The following is a 23,123-nucleotide window of genomic DNA, read 5'->3' as shown; positions in this document are numbered from 1 at the left end:
GATAATTTTCAGGTTGAGTCTGTGGAGAGGAAGACAAATGTGATCTTAGTATCCATTTCATGAGGGCTAAAATATTAAAGCAAAGATGGAATGTTGAAACTTTATAAAGCACTGGTGAGGCCTCACTTGGAGTACTGTGAGCAGCTTTGGGTCCCTTAGCTTCGAAAGGATGTGCTGAAACTAGAAAGGGTTCTTAAGAAGTTCATGAAAATGATTCCAGGATTGAAAAGCTTGTCATATGAAGAGTGTTTGATGGATCTGGACCTGTATTATTTGAATTCAGAAGAATGAGGAGTGACTTCATTGAAAGCTATTGAATGGTGAAAGGTCTTGAAAGAGTGGATGTGAAGGAGATGTTTCCTATGGTGGGAGAGTCTGACCAGAGGACACAGCCTCAGAATAGAAGGACGTCCTTTTAGAATGGGGATGAGGAGGAATTTCTTGAGCCAGAGAGTGATGAATTTGTGTAATTCTTTGCCACAGACAGCTGAAATAAAGTCTTTATGTATATTTAAGGATGAGGCTGATGGATTCTTGACTGTTAGGGCATGAAGGGATACAGAGCGAAAGCAGGAGATTGGGGCTGAGAGGAAAATCGGATCAGCCATGATGAAATAGCAGAGCAGACTCGATGGGCCAAATGGCCTAATTCTGCTCCTATATCTTAAGGTCTCTTATGGCTAATCCTGACCACCTTACAGATATGATTACTACTACTGCATAGTTGCCTGACACAATATATTTGAGCTTAAATATTCTCCCAATGCCACAATTAACAATAAGGGCTCACTTTCTGAGCCGTATGCTCTCTGTCAGTGTGCTTTCTGTCTCCACTTTCCATTGCTTTTAACCTGCAGTGATGCGAACCTCATTACTAGGTAGAGTAATACTGATACATCCCCGCAACAGAGCCGAGCTCTGCAATGCTCGCTTCTCAAATTATCTAGCTGTTCTTTCACCTAACTTTCAGGAGATATGCCAATAGTCAACCCTAGAAGTACACTGTTCTGGCATCAGCCTTGATAAATATCTGCATCTGGTAATACCAGCATCAATAATTTTGGAGATTGCTTCACGCTCATGTAATATGATTTCTATGCATGATATGACAGTACTTGCAAGAATATGTAACACATTTGTCTGATTAACTTTAGATTTTTTTTTAGCCAATCCTTGCCTAGTACTGTTACTCCATGTTTATGCTGGATGAGATCTTGGGGCATTTTCCAATGTTATTAGCCAGGTCCAATGTATTCTTTGTGTACCCAACAATTTGGCTGAATCCTTTTTATTGTTTAACTGATCTCACATCACAGTGTGAGAACCCACTGATATCTGGATGAGTCTTTTAAATCAACAGTATAGTCCCCAACTCTGTTCAATTCCTCATGCCAACGTACAACATTTGCTCTGTCTAATGGCTGCGGATTGAACAAATATTCCATTTCTGCATTCTTTCTGTGTTCTTCTTTGTAGGTTACTGGATTAAACAGCAAAAGACATTTTAAAATGAGATCCAACAGGAGAATAACTTTCTTATAGTATCTTTTGGCAGTATTCATTGCCTATATGTGTTCAATTTGATCCCTTTGCTTCCAAAATGTAATTCTCAGTAAAGAACATTTCCTTCCACTTTGCATTTGTTGTGAAGGACTCGCAGAATCCATTGTACATTCTTTGGCTGCAGGCTTACAGTATCCTGTCAGAGCCATCATTCCATCCCATCCGATTCCCTACCTAACTGTTCTCCTCTGCAGTCCTCAGCTTCCTCATGTGTCATACTGTATTCAGCATCATTCCCTCTTCCCTCCCTCCTCCCTCTCTCTCTCTCTCTCACTCACTCTCACTCTCTCCCTCTCGCACTCACTCTCGCACTCACTCTCTCTCACTCACTCGCTCTCACTCTCTCTCCCTCTCTCACTCACTCTCTCTCTCTTTCACACTCTCTCACTCACTGTCTCTCTTTCACACTCTCTCTCACTCTCTCACTCTTTCACACTCTCTCACTCACTGTCTCTCTTTCACACTCTCTCTCACTCTCTCACTCTCTCTCACTCTCTCACTCTTTCACACTCTCACTCTCTTTCACACAATCTCTCACTCACTCTCTCTTTCACACTCTCTCACTCACTGTCTCTCACATTCTCTCTCACTCACTCTCTCTCTCTCGCTCTCTCTCACTCTCTCACTCACTCGCTCTCTCACTCTCCCTCTCTTACTCACTGTCTTTCACACTCTTTCTCACTCACTCTCTCTTTCACACACTCACTCTCTTTCACACACTCTGTCACTCACTCTCTCTCTTTCACTCTCTCACTCACTGTCTCTCACACTCTCTCTCGCTCTCTCCCTCTCTCTCTCTCATACTCACACGCACACACTTTTTCTAAGTACTGGGTGCAGGTTTCCTGACTCCTTGTTTGTCTGTAAACTCCTGGGCCTGTATTCTTTTCCTTAGTTCTACATTTCTGAAGTCTCGTAGGCAGTGTCATCAATCAGCAATGCTCAGTAGGTGCTTCGAAGTATTTCCTCAGAACACAGTGTTTTTTCTCCCTGAACCTAATCTACGTCAGTTGCTTTGACTATTCTTGTCAGCACTTGTTGTGTAGGGGGTGACGTTCAGTGAGCCACTAATGTATAACTGGTGAGAACTGCCTTTAATAATCTCTGGCAGACACCAAGAGCTTCAAAACACATTAACTCTTGCCGCATTCTAACAACTACCATCTGTGCTTATGCCATGTATATGTCAATGTCATTAAATCATATTGCTCATTTGCATACTTACATACAAACAACCTATACCCCAATTTCTAGATTGATCGTGTCACGGAGATTTAGGAATAAGAAATAGTTCTCTGCTGTAGTTGTAGGGTAGGCACCAAGATTTGTGCCCCGTGGATTTAGAAACATGATAATTAAAAGTGTAGCTCAGAGAGGGGCAAAACCACAGCTTAATTGTTGTTAGATAAAATTTTTACATCACCTTCAGAGAATATCAAGATAATCTAACAAAGCAGGTACAGGTGATATTTATTAAGGAAGCGTATAATATTGCGACTTTACTCAGTAGAACCAGCCTGTTTTTAATGAAGGCGTCTGTACGCTCGGTGCACTGAACCCCACTAGTGCACATCACAGTGGGTCTTCACAGATACAGTTGTAATGTTTTAGCTCTGTTACTTTTGAACATAATTTTTTATAACATCTATAAACAGCTGTACAAGTAATCATTGTGACTAACTTCACCGTTCTACATATCTGTTACATCCAGAATTCCAGCATTTCAGACTATATCTATCATTTAGAGAAAGGGACATCTTTGAATAAAGAGGAGAATCTCCACAGAGATTTTCTTGATTTTCCATCTCAACACTGGTTTGAAAGCCACAGATTACACAGATGCTCATCACTATTTTGTCAGGCGTGCAAAGAAACCTAGCAAATACTTGCCCAGTATTACTATTACCCTGAAAATCACACTGCCCTTTTCAAGGTAGAAATGCTGCATTTTTTTAAAAAATCAAATAGTTCAGCTGTTTGGAAACATTTTCAATTGCAAGTTAATAATTCCTGTTTTTACTAGCAGACTAAATTATAACCAAGTTAATATTGTTGGTAGCAATGTCAATCGTGGTTCAGGGTATAAGGGTGGAAGCGGTGCTGAGACTGCCTTCCTTTGGATGAAAGAATGTAACCCTGTCTGCCCGGGGAAGGCAGTAGAGAATCAGAAACCCTGCAAGTGACCTGGTCAAAGCCATGTGCTGCAGATGGAACACATTGTAGAAAAATATAAGGTTGTCCACTTTGGTGCACAAAACAGAAAGACGGAGTATTTTTTAAATGGTGACAGATTGGAAATTGTTGATGTTCCAAGAAATCTTGATATCCTTGCAGACAAATTACTGAAAGCTAACACATAGGTGTGGCAAGCAATTATAAAAGCCAACGATACAGTATCACAAACAAGAGGAAATCTGCAGATACTGGAAATCTGACCAACACACACAAAACACTGGAGGAACTCAGCAGGCCAGGCAGCGTCTATGGAAAAAAGTACAGTAGGAGTTTCGGGCCAAGACCCTTCAACAGGACTCAGTACGATTCAGTACGTTTGGTCCACATTATGAAAGAATTTGAGAATGGGGTGAAATACTTTTTTGGGATTATGTGGGGTCTTAATGAGACTCTAGTGCTCAGTTTTGGTATCCTTATAAATATATACTTGCCATAGAAGGAGTTACAGTGATGACATGTTTGCAAAATGAGGAGGACTTCAAACTATTCCTTTATTATGCAGCAGTCAGGAGAAATGAAAGGTGATCTCATTCAAACTGACAGAGTTCTTACAGGGCTCAATAGGGTATTTGTATGGAGAATGTATGGGTCGGTCTAGAAACAAGTGATCGTGTCTTAGTTTAAGGGCTGGACTATTTAAGACTGAGATGAGGAGATTCTTGTGCACTCCAAAATTGGCAAATGTTTGGAATTCTGTACCCCAGAAAGGTATGGAAGTTTGGTCATTGGGTTTATTCAATTCAGAGAACAATAGATTTCTGAATATTGAGGCAATCGGAGAAAGTGAAGCTAAAGCAGATCAGCTGAGATAAAATAAGGACGATATTAGTAAGTTACAAAGGGACAAATAGGTTTAATCGGTGGAAAACAATCTGGCAAATGAAATACCAAATGGGAAAACTTCGGCCAGAAAATTAAAGCATAGGCATATCACGCGAATGGTACGAGATTGCTGAGGTCTCAGGTGCAGGCAGATCTGAGTGTACAAGATCCACAGAAGGAGGGTTTGCTAAGGCAGGTGGAGTACTGTGTAAGGTATTGGTCTCTTTGCTTAAGGCAGGTTTTTAATAAGTGCAAAGCAGATCAGCAGATTTACTAGACTGTTAGTACTTGGAATGGGCAAATGTCTTATGAGGAAAGGTTGAAAAGAGTAAGTTTGCATCTGCTGGAGTTTAAAAGACAGAAAGAGGACCCTGAGGGATCTTAACAGAGATCCCTTTTTCTTACGATCTTTCTACTTATGAAAGAGCCTCAAACCAGAGCTCACTGCTTAAAAATAAGGGGTTGAGAATTTAAGATAGACTAGATGTTTTTTCTCCCTCAGAGGATCATGACCATTTGATGAGAGAGGTGGAAGCAGTGTCTTTGAATATTTTTGAAGATGAGTTGGCTAAATTCTTGATGAGCAAGGGGTTGAAAGGTTACTGGGGGTAGGAAAGAATGCGGAGCCAAGGTTGCAGTCAGTTCAACACTGAACTCATTGGAAGGCAGAGCTGAGTGGCCTACACCTGTTCCCAATACTTAGATTCGTAATTTTGAACAGTCTTGATGAACGCTTAAGCAAAGCTCATGGAGCCAGATGGCCTACACCTGCTCTTCATTCTTATGTTATCATACCTAATTCAACACAGCCAATAAAATCCCAGTTAGCACTTCATATTATTTCAATGGATAAAACTTTGTTTACTCAGATTAACTGCTGTAAAAATCACTGCTTACAATTATTAATGGTGTGAAATATTTCAGTATAATGAAGTTTTATCATTTCTATTGACAGGAATGACTTGAAGATGGCACAGCAGCCTATTTAGATTCTTTAAAACTCCTTTCTCTAAGCTGCACTTCTCAAATTTTTAATTAAACTAAAGCTTTATTAATCCAGAGTAAACATGGGGTTTGTGTGAGAACAGGTTGAAAATCTGAATCAGAAAAGGTTTTGCTCTCTTGGGATCAAAGAATCAAATCACCTATCACCTTGTGTTTCTTCCTCCCTGATGCACCATCAATAACTCACTCTGAGACGTAAAGGTGAGATATCAGCTTTTATTGACTGGAAGAAGGAATAGCAGTGGTTGACCAACATACTACATCCTGGAGACTGAGAGGCCGGGCTCAGGCCTCAATCGCCTTTATACAGGGGTCTGTGGGAGGAGCCACAGGAGCAGTCAGCAGGGGGGCGTGTCCAGACAGGTATATGTAGTTCACCACACTCCCCTCCCCCACCTTCTAACTCTCACTCCAGCTTTTTTTCTCTCCAGTCCCACTGAAGGGTTTCGGCCCGAAATATCAACTGTACTCTTTTGCATAGATGCTGCCTGGCCTGCTGAGTTCTTCCAGCATTTTGTGTGTGTCAGTCCCAAACATTCCTCTGAATTTGAGGCCGATGTGAATTAGTCTTATGACTAAACCCTATGTATTCTACGATTTTTATGACTTGCTACCTACTAACAGCTGCACGCTCCTCATTTTGATTCACGATCATGGGGTCAAACTATCTTTACTCAGGTTGGCTAGAGCAGCTTGATTAACATGTGATTCTGCTCTTTCTACAGGAATGCTTTAGCATTCCTTTCTCTCTCTCTCTTAGCTGTTTCCCTTAACAATGCAGGGCCCTCTGAGAATCGAATTAAGTCATAACACACTGATACAGAGCGTTTAATTCATCTGAATCTTTTGAGCTATGGCTCGTGCCTTTGCGAATGGAGGCAGAATGCAGCCCGTCAATTATCTGGGGGATCATAGCAATTTGGTTCACCAAGTGACTTCACTTCACCATGCAAAGAAGAAGCAGAGAGAAATCACATTTCTGCTTGGGAGCAGCCTTCCCGGAATACCAAGACAGTGCTAAGTTTTGCCAGGAGGCTCTAACAGCAAGCCTCAGAACAGAAGAGGTTTTAATTCCATTGAAGCACGGGTGCAGGTGGACTGGAATGCATATGACCACCATCTTGCAGTCTCTTTTCAAGGGATCAGCCAGCCGGACTGGCCTTAATGAAGGTACAAATTAGGAGAAAGACACTCAGCTCTTTAATCCACTCTGCCATGCAATAAAGTCACGGCTGATCTAATTATAAACTCAACTACACATTCTCACCCATCCTCTGCAACCTTTCCACACCTTACTCATTGAGTATCTGTCTTAAGAATATTTAGAGACTCTTCTTCTACCTCCCTTTGATGAAGAAGTGCTTCTGCCCTTCAAGGGAAAAAAATGCCTCATCCCTATCATAAGTATGTGGTCCTTATTTTTTAAAGAGTCGTTGTTGGCTCTAGATTGGTCCAAAAAGGGAAACATCCTGTCCGTGTTCACCTCATCATGACCCCTCATGATCTTACTCCATCATTCTAGGCTCAGCTGATACAAACATAACCTGGACGTTCCAGGTCTTCCTCCTCCTTGTCGGAACAGCTTCTCGTGCATTGAAACCCTTCCTCAAAATGAGGAGGCAAAACTTTAACAAAGCGCATGTCCCATGTCAGGAGCCAAGGAACATTTCAGCTTCTGCTGAAGGGTCTTTGACTTCAAACTGAGTGTTTCCAGCACTTTCTGCTCTCATTTCAGAGTTCCAGCAAATGCAGTTTTTTTTTTAATTTCTAATTTGCAGTTTTCTCACGGTATAGCACTTCCCTGAATTGCAATTTATATGCAAGAAGCATGCATCTTCCTTCTTGTTAACTGTCTCAGCTGTGACGATCCTCCCACTTTCTATTGGGTTGTTGCTGGTCATGCTTCCTCCATGGCTCTAGTGCTTGGAGCAATAGTAAGGTAAGGAAGGCTCATTATCGTATCAGGAACAAATTTGATAGGTAAAAGTTCCATCTGTTGTAACAATACAGAAAAAAAATTACATCACAGCAGGGAATCTAATGCTCAAGGTAAAGCTCTTCCTTCTTTGGTTTTTGGATTTCGAATGGTCGATTTTCCAGAAAGTAATAGCAATGGAATTTGGGGAACGGCAGAGTTTCAAAGCTTTGCGGTGTTTCGTGGATGACACAGTCCAAACACTTTTATAGCAGAACAATTCTTCTCTTTGCCAGCAACAGACACAAAATGCTGGAGGAACTCAGCAGGTCAGGCAGCAACTGTGGAGGGAAATGAGTGGGCGACGGTTCAGCCCAGAGCACCAGCAGAGCCCTGATATCTTTTGAAGGGCGCCATTAGATCTTTTGCTTCCCACCAGCAAGAGCAGACAGTTCTTCCAGCGGTGCATACACCTTTGGGTTTAAGTCAAACTGGCAGCACAGGATATATTCTCAATCTGCTGAATGTGGTTTGAATCAGACCCTGACTCTGTGAGTACTGCCACTAATGGAAGCTAACACGATACCTACATAGTTAAGTGGTTCATCTCTGGCAGTATTCAGTCCCATTGACCTTTAACCCAAAAGGAGGTGCAATTGACGTGACCCCCTATACTGATCTCAATCAGAGCTACATTAGCGGAATCCCACTCGACCAATGCATTTCAAGCCTTCTGTAATCTAAGTGGGTGGTGCAATGGTGTGGCGAGTAGAGTCACTGCCTCACAGCACCAGTTCAATCCTGACCTCGGGTGCTGTCTGATTGGAGTTTGCACGTTTTCTCTGTGATTGTGTGGGATTGCTTCGAGTGTCCCAGTTTTCCTCCCATGTCCCGAGAAGTGGAGTTTACCAGGTTAATTGTCCACTGTACGTTGCCCTGATTGTGAATCTGGGGGGACTTGAATAAATGTGGAAAGAATTTTTTAAATGGGATTAATGTAATGTGGTCAGTGCAGATTCAATGGGCTGAACAGCCTGTTTCTAAGCTATAAACTATGATTCTCTGATTTGTTTTAAAATATGATTACAAATTTCAAAAAAGATCTTATTTTGCCTCAACATAAACTGCTTGAGGAATTCAGCCGGTCAGGCATCAAAGATGATGAAGAGTCTCAGCCTGAAACGTTGACTGTTTTACTCTGCCTGACCTGCTGAGTTTCTCCAGCACTTTGTGGGTGTTGCTTTGGATTTCCACTCCACTTTTCTCATGTTTGCCACTTTTCCGAACTGATGTGTTTATGACAGCCTGCTGGACACACGTTTAACCTTCCTTCTTCTAAAAGCTTAACCCCACTCCCCACCTTAAATCATCTCGGGGGAGCAGCAAATCCAGACAGCTAAACTGTTGTCTCGGAAATCTGTCACCTCCCACTGAAAATCAATTGAACCAAGATCGGGAAACTCTTTTCCTGGATGCTGCCTGGCCTGCTGAGTTCCTCCTGCATTTTAACTGATTTAACATAAAAATCCTACAGCACAATACAGCCTTTTGGCCCACAATGCTGTGCTGAAACTACCTAGGGTTACCCATAGCCGTCTATTTTTCTGAGCTCCATGTACTTATCCAGGAGTCTCATAAAAGACCCTATCATATCCACCTCCACCACCGCCACCGACAGCCCATTCCACACACTCACCACTGTATGCATAAAAAACTTACCCCTGACATCTCCTCTGTACCTGCTTCCAAGCACCTTAAAATTGTGTGTCTCGTGCTAGCCATTCCAGCCCTGGGGAAAAGTCATTGACTATCCACACGGTCATTTTGTGTTTGTTGCTCAGATTTCCAACATCTGCAGATTCTCTTTTGTTTGCGATTAGGAAACTCCTGAGGTTTCAACTCATTAAAGATACATTTCCTATGTATTCTCAGAATTACTCTAGTCACTTTTGTGACTTTTGTAAATGAGCTTCAGGATACTAATATAGATATATACATGTCTGTGTCTTAGTGACACTGAGTCCAGTTTCCCAGGTTTGATCATCAATGCTTTGTTGATGGCTGGGTTATATCAATGGAACAGCATTATAAATTTTTTTCAACCATGACCTGCAGCTCTTTCCTCACAGCCTGTGACCTCCATGAACCCAAATGTCTGTGCTGAGTGTAATTAATCCCTGCTGTGGTTGGTCAAAGTAGCTTACAATGGACAGCAGATACCTTAAAGTTTTGCTTTATAATAAACATTCATGTTATTAATGTATATGTCAAATGTATATGTTTTTATAGTTGATGTTTAAGTATCATGTGGCAGAGGGTTTTGTGGAGAAAACTCTAAGAAGTGAGTGGAGTTGTGTCAAGAAGTCATCATCCCAGTTATTGTGAGTGTGAATAGCAGTCAGCATAAAACAAAAACTGCCTCAACTGCTTACAAGGGTCTAAAATAAAAACAGAAAATGCTGGGAACACTCAACAGGTCGGGACCCATTTTTAGAAGAGAAGCAGGGCTAAGGCCTCAGGTCAAAGGTCCTCCATCAAAATTGGGGAAAGGCAAAGAAGCTTATCGAGCTGCAGGAAGGGAGGATGGCTATAATAGAGTAAAAGCAGGGAATAGGCTGGACAGTGAGAGAGTGGTCGCAGTTAAGCAGTGAGTCCATATGCAAAGGAACATGGACAAGAAACTGTCGAGGTTGTGAAATGCAGAGCAAGAAGACATGTCCGGAAGGCCAGGCTGGGCATGTCCTCCACTTCCAGAGCAATATAACAAACAATCGTATCCAAAATCACAGGTGGGCAACTGATACAGACAGAGAAATCAGGTTACATGCAGTTGAAGAATTCAGTATTAAGTCCAGAAGGCTGCTGGGCACATCTTCCTGCTCGGTGTTTCACAACTCCTACAAACTTCTGTCCCTCTCTCTCACGTTCTCGCTCTCTCACTGCTCCCACTCACTCACTGACCAGCTTATCCGCACAGCCATCTGCTTTCACCCTCCCTCCCCCACCCACCATTCAGGTGAACAAACTTCTTTCATTTGCTTCCCAGTTCTCACAACACACCTCTGACGTAAAACATTGGCTCTGTTTCTCTTCCTACAAACGTCACTTGAATGCTTCCAGTATTTTATGATTTTATCCTGGATTTCCAGTATCTGCATAGTTTTAATAGTCCTTCAGAAAAAGAGTTCAAGGACACCAGAACATCATTAAGAAAACCTTCAGCAAACAGAGTGAGAAAAGATTCCCACTAATGCAGTTGACACTGTATTAATTACTTCTAAAAATTACAGAGGTAATTTTTTTAACAGCATTAGGACTTTGAATGTCCTTTCAAATAAAAAGAAGGAAAAATCATAGGCACTGTATCCCCATATTTTCTGTATAATTCCCTGGCATTGGTATTGGTGGAGAATCACCCTGCAGTTCATGTCCAGGCTGATCAAGTATTCCATGAATGTTCTGACTCTGTTGCTGCAAGATATCTGGAGATGTGACTGCAGAAAATAAACAGTCAGGGATAAGGAGTGGAAGACAATTAAATTTCTGGATCTCTGGGGCTCTGGGAATATTTATACCAAACTTCCCCTGTGAGGAAAAATACGTGCAGAAAAGTTCTTAATAGTAAATGACATGCAGCGGACAGATTGGGAAAGCCCGACAGCCTAGTTAACTTATATTATCTTAATTCTTTCTTTAGGATTTTAATATTTCAGGATTTGACTTTGCAATGCACCTGAAGTTGAATTTGGTTTACCTGTGGGGTTCGGTCAGAGTGATAAGCAAGCCATGAACATTACAGTGAGAAGCTTTCACTTTCCTATTTGTTTGACCCCTACAGGACAATGTGTTGGAATTTCAATAATGGCTTCAATGTTGTGGGTTGGAATGAAGCTTAAATGCAGTGATAACAAAATGAGTTTTCTTTCATGAGACCTTTCTTATTCAATCTTTTTATTAAGTTTTTCAAAAGCAAATACGTAATGTTCAATAGTACAAAGGGAGTGGGATCACATTGATGGCAATTAACATATGAGAAAAAGCTATAAAGAGCACCAATATAATTGACCTCCCAAACCCTTAATATAACCAAGATACAAAAAAAATAAAAAGATGGGAAAAAAAACCCAAATTGATGTTTTAGTCTTGTCCTCTCTTTGAAAAATTTTGGAAAGATATTTTTGATACATTCTCCACAATTTTGCACATGGTTTTACAACCTCATCCTATTACTGCAATTTTTGGCTTACCAATGATTGATTTGCCCTCTGCAGCTTTTTGGATGATTGTATTTGCTATCTTAATGGCTAGAAGATCTTTCATGAGTCTGATGTCATTTTTTTTTGGTTTTATGGAAAGTATTGGGAAACTTAATTATAGTAAAAGCACTAGCTCCTCGCAAATGTAAATAAATGCAATTTTCATCATTGAAAATTGCTTTGTAAAACACAGTGTGAATAAAACATCAAAATCCGTTAAAAATTTCAGATCCTTGTTTTATTCATAACTGTGAACCAGAAAATATCAGTCTGCCGAAAATCAAGCAAATTCAAATAAAACATTTGGTTTGGTCTAGTTAATGATTCTGAATTCAACTGCAAACTCTGATTGCAATAAGTCAAGTTTGAATCTTAACTTCTCAAAGTGGTATGACATACAGTTAGTTTCTGTAAGCAGTAAAACAGTATCATAACTTTTACCTCTAGCACTTGACTGACAAATGGTGTAATCTATTCTCTCTCACAATTTGGATGAAGTGGAGCTGAATCCTTTTCAGCAGTAAAGTTTCACAGCATTTCATATTGGCTGTCTCAGAGACTCCTCACTGATGACTTTTCCAAGGTTCAGTGGGATCCAATCAATAGATTGGATGGAGTTTTGATTTTACAGGTGGTTATAAACTGATAGGTACTGAGACTGGGTGACAAAGGGATGTTCATCCATGCTGAGATTAGCATTGTGGTGATAATACCTGGAAACTATTAATTTGCAATAAAGTATGATGGACCTGTTGAGAATTCTAGGGCTACAGCAGAGTGAAAAGATACTGATGTGTACAGGATTACACCTATTTACAAGCAATGACTGCATCACTAACCACCTTTAGATTACACACTGTGCACTAATACAATGCGTCTGTTATCTTTTCAAATCAGAGACTGGTAGTAATGATGTGTGGACCCATTGATTATGCTGTGTGTTTTATAAATTCTTTTCCTCTGAAGACCAACTACAGAATTGTCCTACTTCCCACCGGTTAATTCCTTAGGAGCTACAGCTTTTGTTTGGAGTTTTTTTTTGTCTCAGATCTGCTCAAGATGAGCGTGTAATCCAGAGGCCATGAATTTCCAGACTGTAAATCTGCACCATCTCACACCTGGGCCAGCAGGTGCACAGACGAAGAACTACAAGCAAAACAAGTATTATCCATCATGCTTCACTTACCAGGGATGATTATGGAGAGGCACAGGCAGAAATAGTGCTGCTTTAATCCAGAGCTGCCAAGCATTCTGGTTTGATCAAAGAGACAAACTATTTAGAGCAGTAAGGGCAGAAAGAAAGGGTTGCATTTAGATTGTCCCTTTACGCCTCCAGCATACGCCATAGCAGCAGGTTACAAATGAAATATAGCTTTTGGCAATTTTAATATAAACTAATGCAGAAGTCCATTTGTATCCAATAAAGATCCTGAAAACAACAGTGAAATGAGTGGCCAGATCACCTGCATAGAATATGCCCTGGCTATCTACTTCCTTGTGTGATTAATGTCTGCTTTCTTTTTCCTGTGATTGTACTTAGGGTGACCCTGGATCATCAGCTGCAGGAATAAAGGTTAGACGGGTCCTTCTACTGAAGTTCCAGGCTCTAATGTTTCTTTGGCTCTATTTGGACCATTGGGTGAATGGCATCTTTCTTTTAATATTTACTCTACAGGGAGAACCAGGTGAAACCGGAGCTCGTGGACAAAAGGTAAATCAGAGGACAAAAGGCATGCCTTGTGTTCTTTCTATCTGCTATATGACTATGAGTTTGCAGATGGGTTAGTCTTCGGGCAGAGTGGTTTGGGCTTTCTGGGTTGCTCTTGCATCTGCTGATTACCTAGGAAGAAAAGATCAAGAAGAAATAATTAACCTGGGGGCAGGGACAGGCATCTCAGATGATAACCAAAGATGACTATACATTAGCAAGCAGTTAGGAATACATCAAAATATAACAAAGGATTGTGATGTTTTCACTAACACACTTTATTGTGTTGCTTTAACACGCTCTAATCCCGAATGCTTTACTAAAACACTACCTGTGAATTTCATACTGTTAAAAAAACAATCATAAGAGATCATGATGAAGTTTTGAACATATCTGGCAAACTTAAATTCATGAAGTACTTTTTGTACTTTCTAATTCTTCATGGTTTTTTCAATCTATACAATTTTGCAGTTCTCAATCCTTCACCAGGCATAATCTGAGTACATTGGATTTTAAAAATTCAAATCTGTCCTGAAATCTACTTTTGCAATGAATCTGTTTTTTCATTCTTCAAATTACAGCACTTTTGATTTGTTTTTAGTGATTAATTTAATATCGTCCTGAAGTATTTGCATGAAGAATAAACGAGATTGACATTTGACAGAACAGAGAACGGTATTGTCGGTGAAAATGCGTTTAATATTCATGGGCCAAAAGTTACGTGCAACCCTTCTCTTCCCTTATGAAGACAAATCATGCTTGTACAGAAATTAAAAACCTGCCATATTCCAAAGAGCAGTTTCTGCCTGAAGTTGTAGACCGGCAATAAAATCAAAAGTCCACAAGACATTGGAGCAGAATTAGGCCACTTGGCCCATTAAGTCTGCTCTGCTATTTCATCATGGCTGATCCATTTCCCACTCAACCCCACTCCCCTGCCTTCTCGCCATAGCCTTTTACATCCTGACTAATCAAGAGTCTAACAGTCTCCACCTTAAAAGCACCCAGTGACCTGACCTCCACAGCTGCCTTTGGCAACAAATTCCATAGATTCATCGCCCCCAGCTATATAAATCCTCCTATTCTTTATTTTAAAATGGACATCACTCTATTTTGAGGCTGTGCCCTCAGGTTCTAGACTCCCCCACCATAGGAAACATCTTCTACACATCCACTCTCTCTAGGCCTTTCAACATTCAATAGGTTTCAATGAGATCCGCCCCCCCCACCCCATTCTTCTAAATTCCAATGAGTACAGGCCTAAAGTCTTCAATCACTGCTCCTAGGATAACTCTTTCATTCCCGGAATAATTCTTGTGAACTTCCTCTGAACTGTCTCCGATGTCAGCACATCCTTTCTTAAATACGGGGACCAAAACTGCTCACAGTACTCCACGTGAAGCCTCACCATTGCCTTATAAAGCCTCAGCAATACATCCTTGCTTTTATATTCTAGTCACCTTGAAATGAATGCTAACATTGCATTTACCTTCCTCACCACCGATTCAACCTGCAAACTAACCTTTAGGGAACCCTGAACAAGGACTCCCAAATCCCTTTGCAACTTGGATTTTTGAATTTTCTTCCAATTTAGAAAATAGTCTATGCCCTTATTCCTTCTCCCAAAGTTTCATGAGCATTCAATTCCCGACACTGGATTCCAGCTGCCACTTCATTACCCATTCTCCTAATCTGTCCAAGTCCTTCTGCAGTCTCCCTGCTTCCTCAGCACTAGCTGCCCCTCCACCTGTCTTTGTATCATCTGCAAACTTGGCCACAAAACCACCAATTTCATCATCCAAATCAGTGACATACTATGTAAAACTAATCAGTCTCAATACAGACCCCTGTGGAACACCACTAGTCACCGGCAGCCAGCCAGAAAAGGCTCCCCTTCTTCGCACTCTCTGCCTCCTGCCAATCAGCCACTGCTTTATCCATGCTAGTATCTTTCCTGTAATACCCTGGGCTCTTATCTTGTTTAGCAACCACATGTGCAGCAACTTGTCAAGGTTCTTCTGAAAATCCAAGTACACAATATCCACCGATTATCCTTTGACTATCCTGCTTGTTATTTCTTCAAACAATTCCAACAGATTTGTCAGGCAAGGTTTTCCCTTAAGGAAATCATGTTGACTTTGGCCTATTTGTCATGTGCCTCCAAGTACCCCTAAACCACATCCTTAACAATTGACTCCAACATCTTCCCAACAACTGAGGTTAGGCTAACTGGCCTGTAGCTTCCTTTCTTCTGTCTCCCTCCCTGCTTGGAGTGGCATTTGCCCCCTATTTCACCTAATCTGACAGCTTTGCAGAAAGCATTTTAAGCATCCAGAATGTTTTTTGAAGAAGAGTTTACTTCAATCTATGCATCAAATACAGCTTTTTAAGATTAAAATTTGGAAGAGCATATAATTAGGAGCAGGAGAAGGATATTTGGACCCTCAAGTCTGATTCACCCTTTAATAAGATCATGGCTTCTCGAATTGTAATGTCAGCTCTGCATTCTTACAAACTACAATGACCTTGTACCCTTTGCTTATCAAGAATCTATTTAACTTTGCCTTATACTATCCAGAGCCTTTGTTTTAGCCGATCTTTGAGGGAGACAATTTCACCTCATCACTATCTTAAATGTGAAAACCCTTCTTTTAAAGTGGAGACTTCTTGTTCCAGATTCTCTCACAGAGCAACTATCCTTTCCTTATCCACCTTGGATAACTCTCTCAGAAACTTCCATGTTTCACTTAAGTTCCCCCTCATTCTAAACTTTAACAGATACAAACCTAGCTTGTCCAAACTTCCCTCAAGAGACAACCTCCTTATCCCAGTTATCAAGCAAGTTAATCGACTCTGAAAATCTTTAAGTGCATTAACATCCCTTCTCAAACTAAAAAAGAAATCAATACAAAATTCCAGAAATTATTTCATCTGAAACATAACCTCACTCCAATGCCTCGAGCAATAAACGGTAACACTTGGTTGGCATGCCTGCACAGTCTAGCCTTTTGCAAACCATACAATAGAATAACCAGACCCTTCTGCATCTCACAGCTTTGCAGTCTCTTGTTATTGAGATAATATATGGCCTTATTACCACCAAAGTAGATAATTTCACATTTTCCATATTACCAAATTTTGCAGGTTGATGTTCAACTCACAATCTTATCAATATCCCCTTTAACCTCACAATGCTCCCTTATCTTCACTTTTCCCCTTATCTATGTGTCATCAGTGAATTTAGCAACCTTTTCATATTTCATATTACCTTCTACTATAAAAGGCCATTCAGCCCATTGAATCTGTGCTTACTGTTGGAGTTGGTGCCTTCATTTGTATTGTTGATTCTCCCCTGCACTGGTCCTTATGGTATACCCCTCATTTTATCTTGCCAACCAGAAAAAAACAATCTGTGTCTGATCTGTCTTGGGTTATCTTTATCATATTATTCTAATTTGCAATATCCTCGTCAATTCTTCTGCACCATGTCACATTTCTTGACCCTTTGTTGTCTTACCTCATAAGTATGAATAACTGATCCTTTATTTTGGCATTGATCATGTTGACATTTTACCTTCTTAAAGCCACAGAACTGCACTGGCCAACCAGCTTTTTCTTCATTTTCCTTCTTCTTCCTGCCATCCAATGATCCAGCTGAACTGATTCAGTTTATTACCTGTGGAGTATTTGTCTATCAGCCTGTGACCTGAGCACAACTAAAATGAGACTCACAGGAGCTACCGTGGCATATTGATCTGTGCTTCTTTCTCAAATTTGACTCCAGATTAAATGTATCCATTAGCAGACAAATTAACATATTGATTATGAATGCTTTCTAAGTGAGATTTTGGGAGAAGGAGAGACTTCTCCAGGTACGGTAGCTGTAATGTTTTGAAAGCTCAACCATCTTCTTCTTTCCCAAATACATCAACATATTAAAATCACATTGGTGGCCTGCCCCAAAGATATGTGGCTGATATAATATCACATTTTGCTTATTTGTCCATTAATTTGTGTTATTACCAAGCTGTTGAATAATTTCTGATTGATGAGGTTGTCCGTGCTGATGTTCCCCTATTTAAAGGACCACTGCATTTCTTTCCCTATTTATTTCACATGTATGCATTTATGTGTCTGTGTGGTGCAGTACGTAGAAACGCAGTAGTTCCGTGTCTTTGTCTAGCTCGCTTTTGCTACAGAAATAACTGCAATGGTGTCACAGGTAAAGGTCATAGAAATGAGTTTTTAAACAAAAGTGTTGGAGATGTGAGATAGAGAGAAACAGAGCACTGAAAATCCGGTGCACTTCAATCACTATCTGAAACAGGAAGGAGAGTTTAACAACTTGGGTGAGATTTCTTACCACTTCTGATCAAAGATCATATCTAAAATGTTTACCTCTTTGCTCCTGATACACTTGCGTTTCTGCCCCAACAGTAAATTACCAAGTATGTGTTGCAATGCATGTTGGTGACATCATTGTTGGAGTTAGCTGGAGTTAGCTTGGACATGGAAATGATCAGAACAAGACATGTCTAGCGTCAAGTGGCTGAACTTCCATCAACTTTCACATCAGCTAATCAGTGTGGTATGCATGGCATTCCACTGGGCCGTCAGAAACCAGCACATGTTTGAGTAACAATGCAGTAGCAGTCAATGCTCTGATCCTGTTGAACCTTGAAATTGTATTTTTATTTCAATGTTTGGAGTTTGTTTCTTTGCTACATAGACAACAACATATTTTCTTTATCTTTTGTTTAAAAAGAAATACTTTTTTATCCTAGTGATATCACTTCAAAATTTGTAAACAAAAACTTAGTGTCCTGTCTGAATTGAACAAGTGAGCAACTGTGGTCAGTAAATCCTCTGAATCATGGCACATTGTAAGATAACCATAAATGAATCATTACTGCTCCCTCAGTAAGTAAATTTGCCACCATGCATTGGTTTCACATCATGCAGTTGAGGATGGTCAGGTCTGAAATCCTGTCTACTCTGAGCCAACTTACATTAATATTGAAATGTTCCAAATGGCCTTTGCTCCTCTGGCCCAGAGATTCAGAAAAATCTAACCCTTTTGCTTTACTTCTAGCTGCCAGTTCCCTCTGTAGAAAAGCATGTCTGTCGTAGACGTCTGATGAGGCAAGGATCAAGGCTGCACCATCATAAAGTGCAGTTTACTGCTCTCTGGAGACCTGGCCTCACATGTTAGGAATGGTCATTTGGCGGAGCAATTTGTCCTGTTGTAACTCAAGTACAAGAGTCAAAACATTTCAGCAAGGAAGAAAAAGAAAACAAGTAGTCTTATTCAGTGGAAGATGTGCCCACAGAGTAAATCTTACACATTAGTAGTGATAGTGCATCTCTAGCAATCGAAAACAAATAACAAGTATCTGGTATTAAACCTTGACTGGCACCCTTCAAGTTGAACACCCCTAATAACATCTGCAGCAATGCATAATGCTAAGCCTGAACATCTGGGGCTTTTTGGTTGAGCATGATCTGATTGACAGATTAAGATGCGAGATTACTCAATGAAAATTAGTTCCAGATTGAGGGTCCATCTGAATGGTTTGGGGGGGTTCATGTCTACTGGGATTGAGACAACCAAAGCTTGTTTACTGTCAATTCACCTCATTGCAATCATAAGCAGGAAACTTTTAACTTTTCCATCCTGGCACCAAGTCCCAAATGCAAATGGGTCCACCAGCATTACAATGACTTCACATACAGAACTGGCAATGTGAACAATTTTATACAACAACCTTGCCACAGTTCACATTCATACGTGATTTATTAATAAAAAGCTAAAATACTCCCTTGCTGAAAAACAGATAAAATCACACTGCCTGGGAAAGAAATGAAAGGCCTATTATATTTGCTAACTTTTGATTCTTAAATCAGGATATTGCTTCGTACCGTTGAGGTGGAGATAAAGAAGATTCTTGAGCTAGCTGAACACCTTTCTATAATGTTTTGTAATTTTCCTATGTAGGGTGAACCAGGTCTTCCTGGGCTTCCTGGACTCCCTGGGATAAAGGTAATGACTGTTGCAGACTCTACTTTGAGATGGATGTGAAGTAAAGCTGTCGTTAGCCTGCCTGGTTTCTGATACATGGTCACTTGTTTCTGTTTGTGGAGCTTCCCATCATTTTATTTTTGACATTTGCTCTGGCAGTTTCAGTTTGAGAATCGTCAACAGTTTGGATTCCGTAAATCGGAATCTATCAGAACTCTTTTTTTAGATTTTTCTGCATTTTTTTCTCATTGAAGTTGATCAGATAACGCAGTTGTATGCATTTGCGCAAATCTGGCCGAGAAAAATACTTAATGAACAGAGCATTTTACAAAAAGGCACAATGTCAAGTAAATATGATTATTGTAGAAAGGAATTTCCCAATTTCCTGACTAAAGTCCATCTGTGTTAATTATTGTAAATAGCATAACCGTGAAACCAATATATTGGAAGTGGAATTGGAATTGGTTAATTATTGTCACATATACTGAGATATAGTCTTGTCTACAGTTCATATAAACCAAATTTTTACATGGTACATTGAGCTAGAGCAACATGAACAGCAATCGTCCTGATTGAGAGGCTAACAAACAGTCTGGAGCGATTTACTTTACTCAATTAAGAGATGTGTTCATCTGAAGTTAGTACATGAAGACAACCTAGCTGTCAACATTCAATGTAAATTTCTATACTGTGTTTCATTAATAACATTTTCCATATTAGAGGAAGAAGAATGCCTACTTGGTGCATTGGCCACATCCAAGCAGCAGAATTATTAATTTGGTTTGCTGATGTGCCATAAAACTGAAATGCTGCTTAGCCTTCCAAGGGCATTGTGGGACAGCTGGTGTAGCTGTTGTGCACAGCGCTGAAGATCAGTGTTTGATCCTGACCTCCAGTGCTCTCCGTATGCAGTTTGTACATTTTCCCCGTGGCTGTGCCACTTTCCTCCCGGTGACCTGATTTCCTCCCAATCCCAATGATGCAGGCTGGTAGACTGGCAATACTGTGTGAGTGAATGGTAGAATCAGGGGAATATAAGAAGAATACATTGGGATTAGTGTAGATGTTTTCTTGATGGCTACCATGGGCTCAATGCTTGACTCGATGTTGAATGCCTCCATACGTTAACACTCTCAATAAATGAATGCCATTGTTGGATAGAGGAGGGGTCAGCAGGTGGTTTGTTTAGGATCCCGATTTCTTATTCAACCAGTAGTGTTTGTCTCTGAGGCAGGAAATCATTCGCAGGGTGAATAGGTTCCATTATGGAAAACTTTGTTCTTGGGCTGTATGTGGAGTGATTAGTCCTGTCCACTGTGCCTCTTCCCTTCAAAATCAATTTGTTTCACACTCCAGAGTTATTAGGAACAACAAGTATTTCACAGTGGGATAAAGACATTATCAGAATGAGGATAGTGCATTCTCACTAACTATATTGAAAATCAATTGCATTTGGTACACTGGACACAAAAGGATGTGTTGATTAATGTGTATTACTAACTTTTATAAAGAATAAAGGCTAGTAACTTTATATAAGCAATTTAATCTATGTGGCCAAATGGGCCCCTAGTCTTCAAATTAACAGTCCCGGCACTGGGCTTAGCACTTCGCTCTTTGTCTGGGCCCAACACCAGCACCAATAACTCTCCTGCCAGGCATAACCCAGTAAGTCTGTAACATGTCAGTCACTTACACCAACCCAGGAAGGATCAGATGACAGGTGCCACATAACATGTATTTAAGGTTACTAGTTTCTCGGTTAGGATACTTCACCAAGTGGAGAAACTGCAGAGGAGTGCGTGTGCACTTTTGTCAGTTTACAGGTAGAGATACCGTGGAATACATGAAGATCAAACGTGCTTCACTGCACTCATAAACAGAGGGACATTCAGAGCTTCCACCCCATCAGGATACTTGATCAGACTCACTCCTACCAATACCACTCTGACAAACCAGTCTTACAACAGTTTTATATCTGAACTCGTACTGATACAAACGGTATAGATTGCACTGGAATATTCTCCGCTGTGCCTGTAGCAAGGCAAGAAAATTCATTGAAATCCCAGGGAAATAAAGCAGTGGAACACACAGCAACTCTTGCTCCCCTCCACACGACTGCCACCTTTTGACCATACAGCTTACTTGTTACAGATGAGTTAGCCCTTCAAAAGAATTTCTACTCATTGACCCTAACAACAACCTCTAACAGGAACAAATTCTCACAGGAACCACATTCAGATATCAAAATTTAGATGACCTTTTACAACAAAAGTAACTCACTTAATGTTGTGAGATTGCAGTTTCATAAATTTGCAGAAAGTACAAATTGTCTCCTCCATTTTCCCAAGGAGATGCAGTAAAAAAATGAATAGTGACACATCTGCTGGTAGCTTCATTCCCTTAAGTTGCTCCTGAAGAATTTCCTTCGTACAGGGTTTTTGTAAAGAACAATGTATGTTCAATGAAGCCATCAATTAATTTTACATCCCAATAAGTTATGGAACCTGGCTGTTGTATTTGTCCAAATGTTAGACTAGACATGTTTGTCCCCAGTGAAATACAATCTACTCAATTTAACACTAACCATTATGATTTCCACGTCAGGGAAAAGTATGTTCCACTTCCACTTCTGTCCAGCAAAATGTTCCTGAGAATTATTTTCAGTTTTTAAAATTGAATAGTAAAATTAACGAAATATGAAACCCCTAGAAGTGTTTTCTTTATTCCATTTTTAGCTTCTCAAAATTCCCTGCACTTTTTTTTTAGTTTGAAGTCCTGAATTTCTTCAGTCCTATAGCTACTGTCTTCCAGTAAATTCACCAATTATGATACAATTATTTTATCCCTGTTCATTTAGTGTAGGAATTTTGACAATGCCCTTCATTGCCAGTACCTATATACATTTGGATTGTCTTATTTTATCGATGGTCAATTATGAAAGTGCACTTTTACAGACATGAGACTTGCTGCAAGGCGCAGTGTAATGTATTGTGCTTCAGTTTTTAAGCACCTCAGCTGTGCATTACTTCCTCTTAACTATGAGAAAGCAAATTCACAGCCATTAAAAATCAAAATGTACTTTAATATTCCAGGAGACCAGTACAATTACCTGCCACTCCAAGCACAGATCTTGTACAGACAACTGCAGAACAGCCATTAGCCACTAAGGGTCACTGATAGCACTTTGTGGTGATCAGCATTGTTCAACTCTTCAGTCTGTTGTGCAGGGAATTTCCAAGCATAAAGAAAGTGTGTGTGTGTGTGTGTGTGTGTGTGTGTGTGTGTGTGTGTGTGTGTGTGTGTGTGTGTGTGTGTGTGTGTGTGTGTGTGTGTGTGTGTGTGTGTGTGTGTGTGTGTGTTGCCAAGAATACTTGTAAACTACGTTCTTGATGGTCAGCTTTGTCTGACAATTCATCACTTTTTTGGAAATTCAGCTTTATCACCTATTTGAAAATTCTAGTAACCATCATCCTTGAAGATAACTTTGACTTAAGCAGCACTCCAAGAAGATTGCTAAGAAAGCAGATGCCTATTGTTCATCTCCCAGTATATTTTTCTGCCAAATTTAATAATTCTGAAAATTCTGAGAGACATCCTGCT

The 23,123-nt window shown here is 40.3% G+C and overlaps 1 protein-coding gene across 1 annotated transcript in view; it reads left to right on the top strand.

Moving 5' to 3' along the window:
• LOC132405084 (collagen alpha-1(XXV) chain-like) overlaps positions 1–23,123 on the top strand; it is a 148,736-nt gene that overhangs the window by 52,710 nt on the left and 72,903 nt on the right. Inside the window, exons 12-14 of the mRNA XM_059989817.1 lie at positions 13,337–13,369; positions 13,472–13,507; positions 19,500–19,544. Of these exons, the coding sequence (XP_059845800.1) occupies positions 13,337–13,369; positions 13,472–13,507; positions 19,500–19,544 (114 nt within the window). The remainder of the gene's footprint in view (positions 1–13,336; positions 13,370–13,471; positions 13,508–19,499; positions 19,545–23,123) is intronic.

This window comes from Hypanus sabinus, chromosome 14 (genome assembly GCF_030144855.1).
Source record: "Hypanus sabinus isolate sHypSab1 chromosome 14, sHypSab1.hap1, whole genome shotgun sequence".
Lineage (NCBI taxonomy): Eukaryota > Metazoa > Chordata > Chondrichthyes > Myliobatiformes > Dasyatidae > Hypanus > Hypanus sabinus.
Note: the sequence above shows the minus strand (reverse complement) of the source record. Positions and strands in the feature narration are given on the sequence as shown.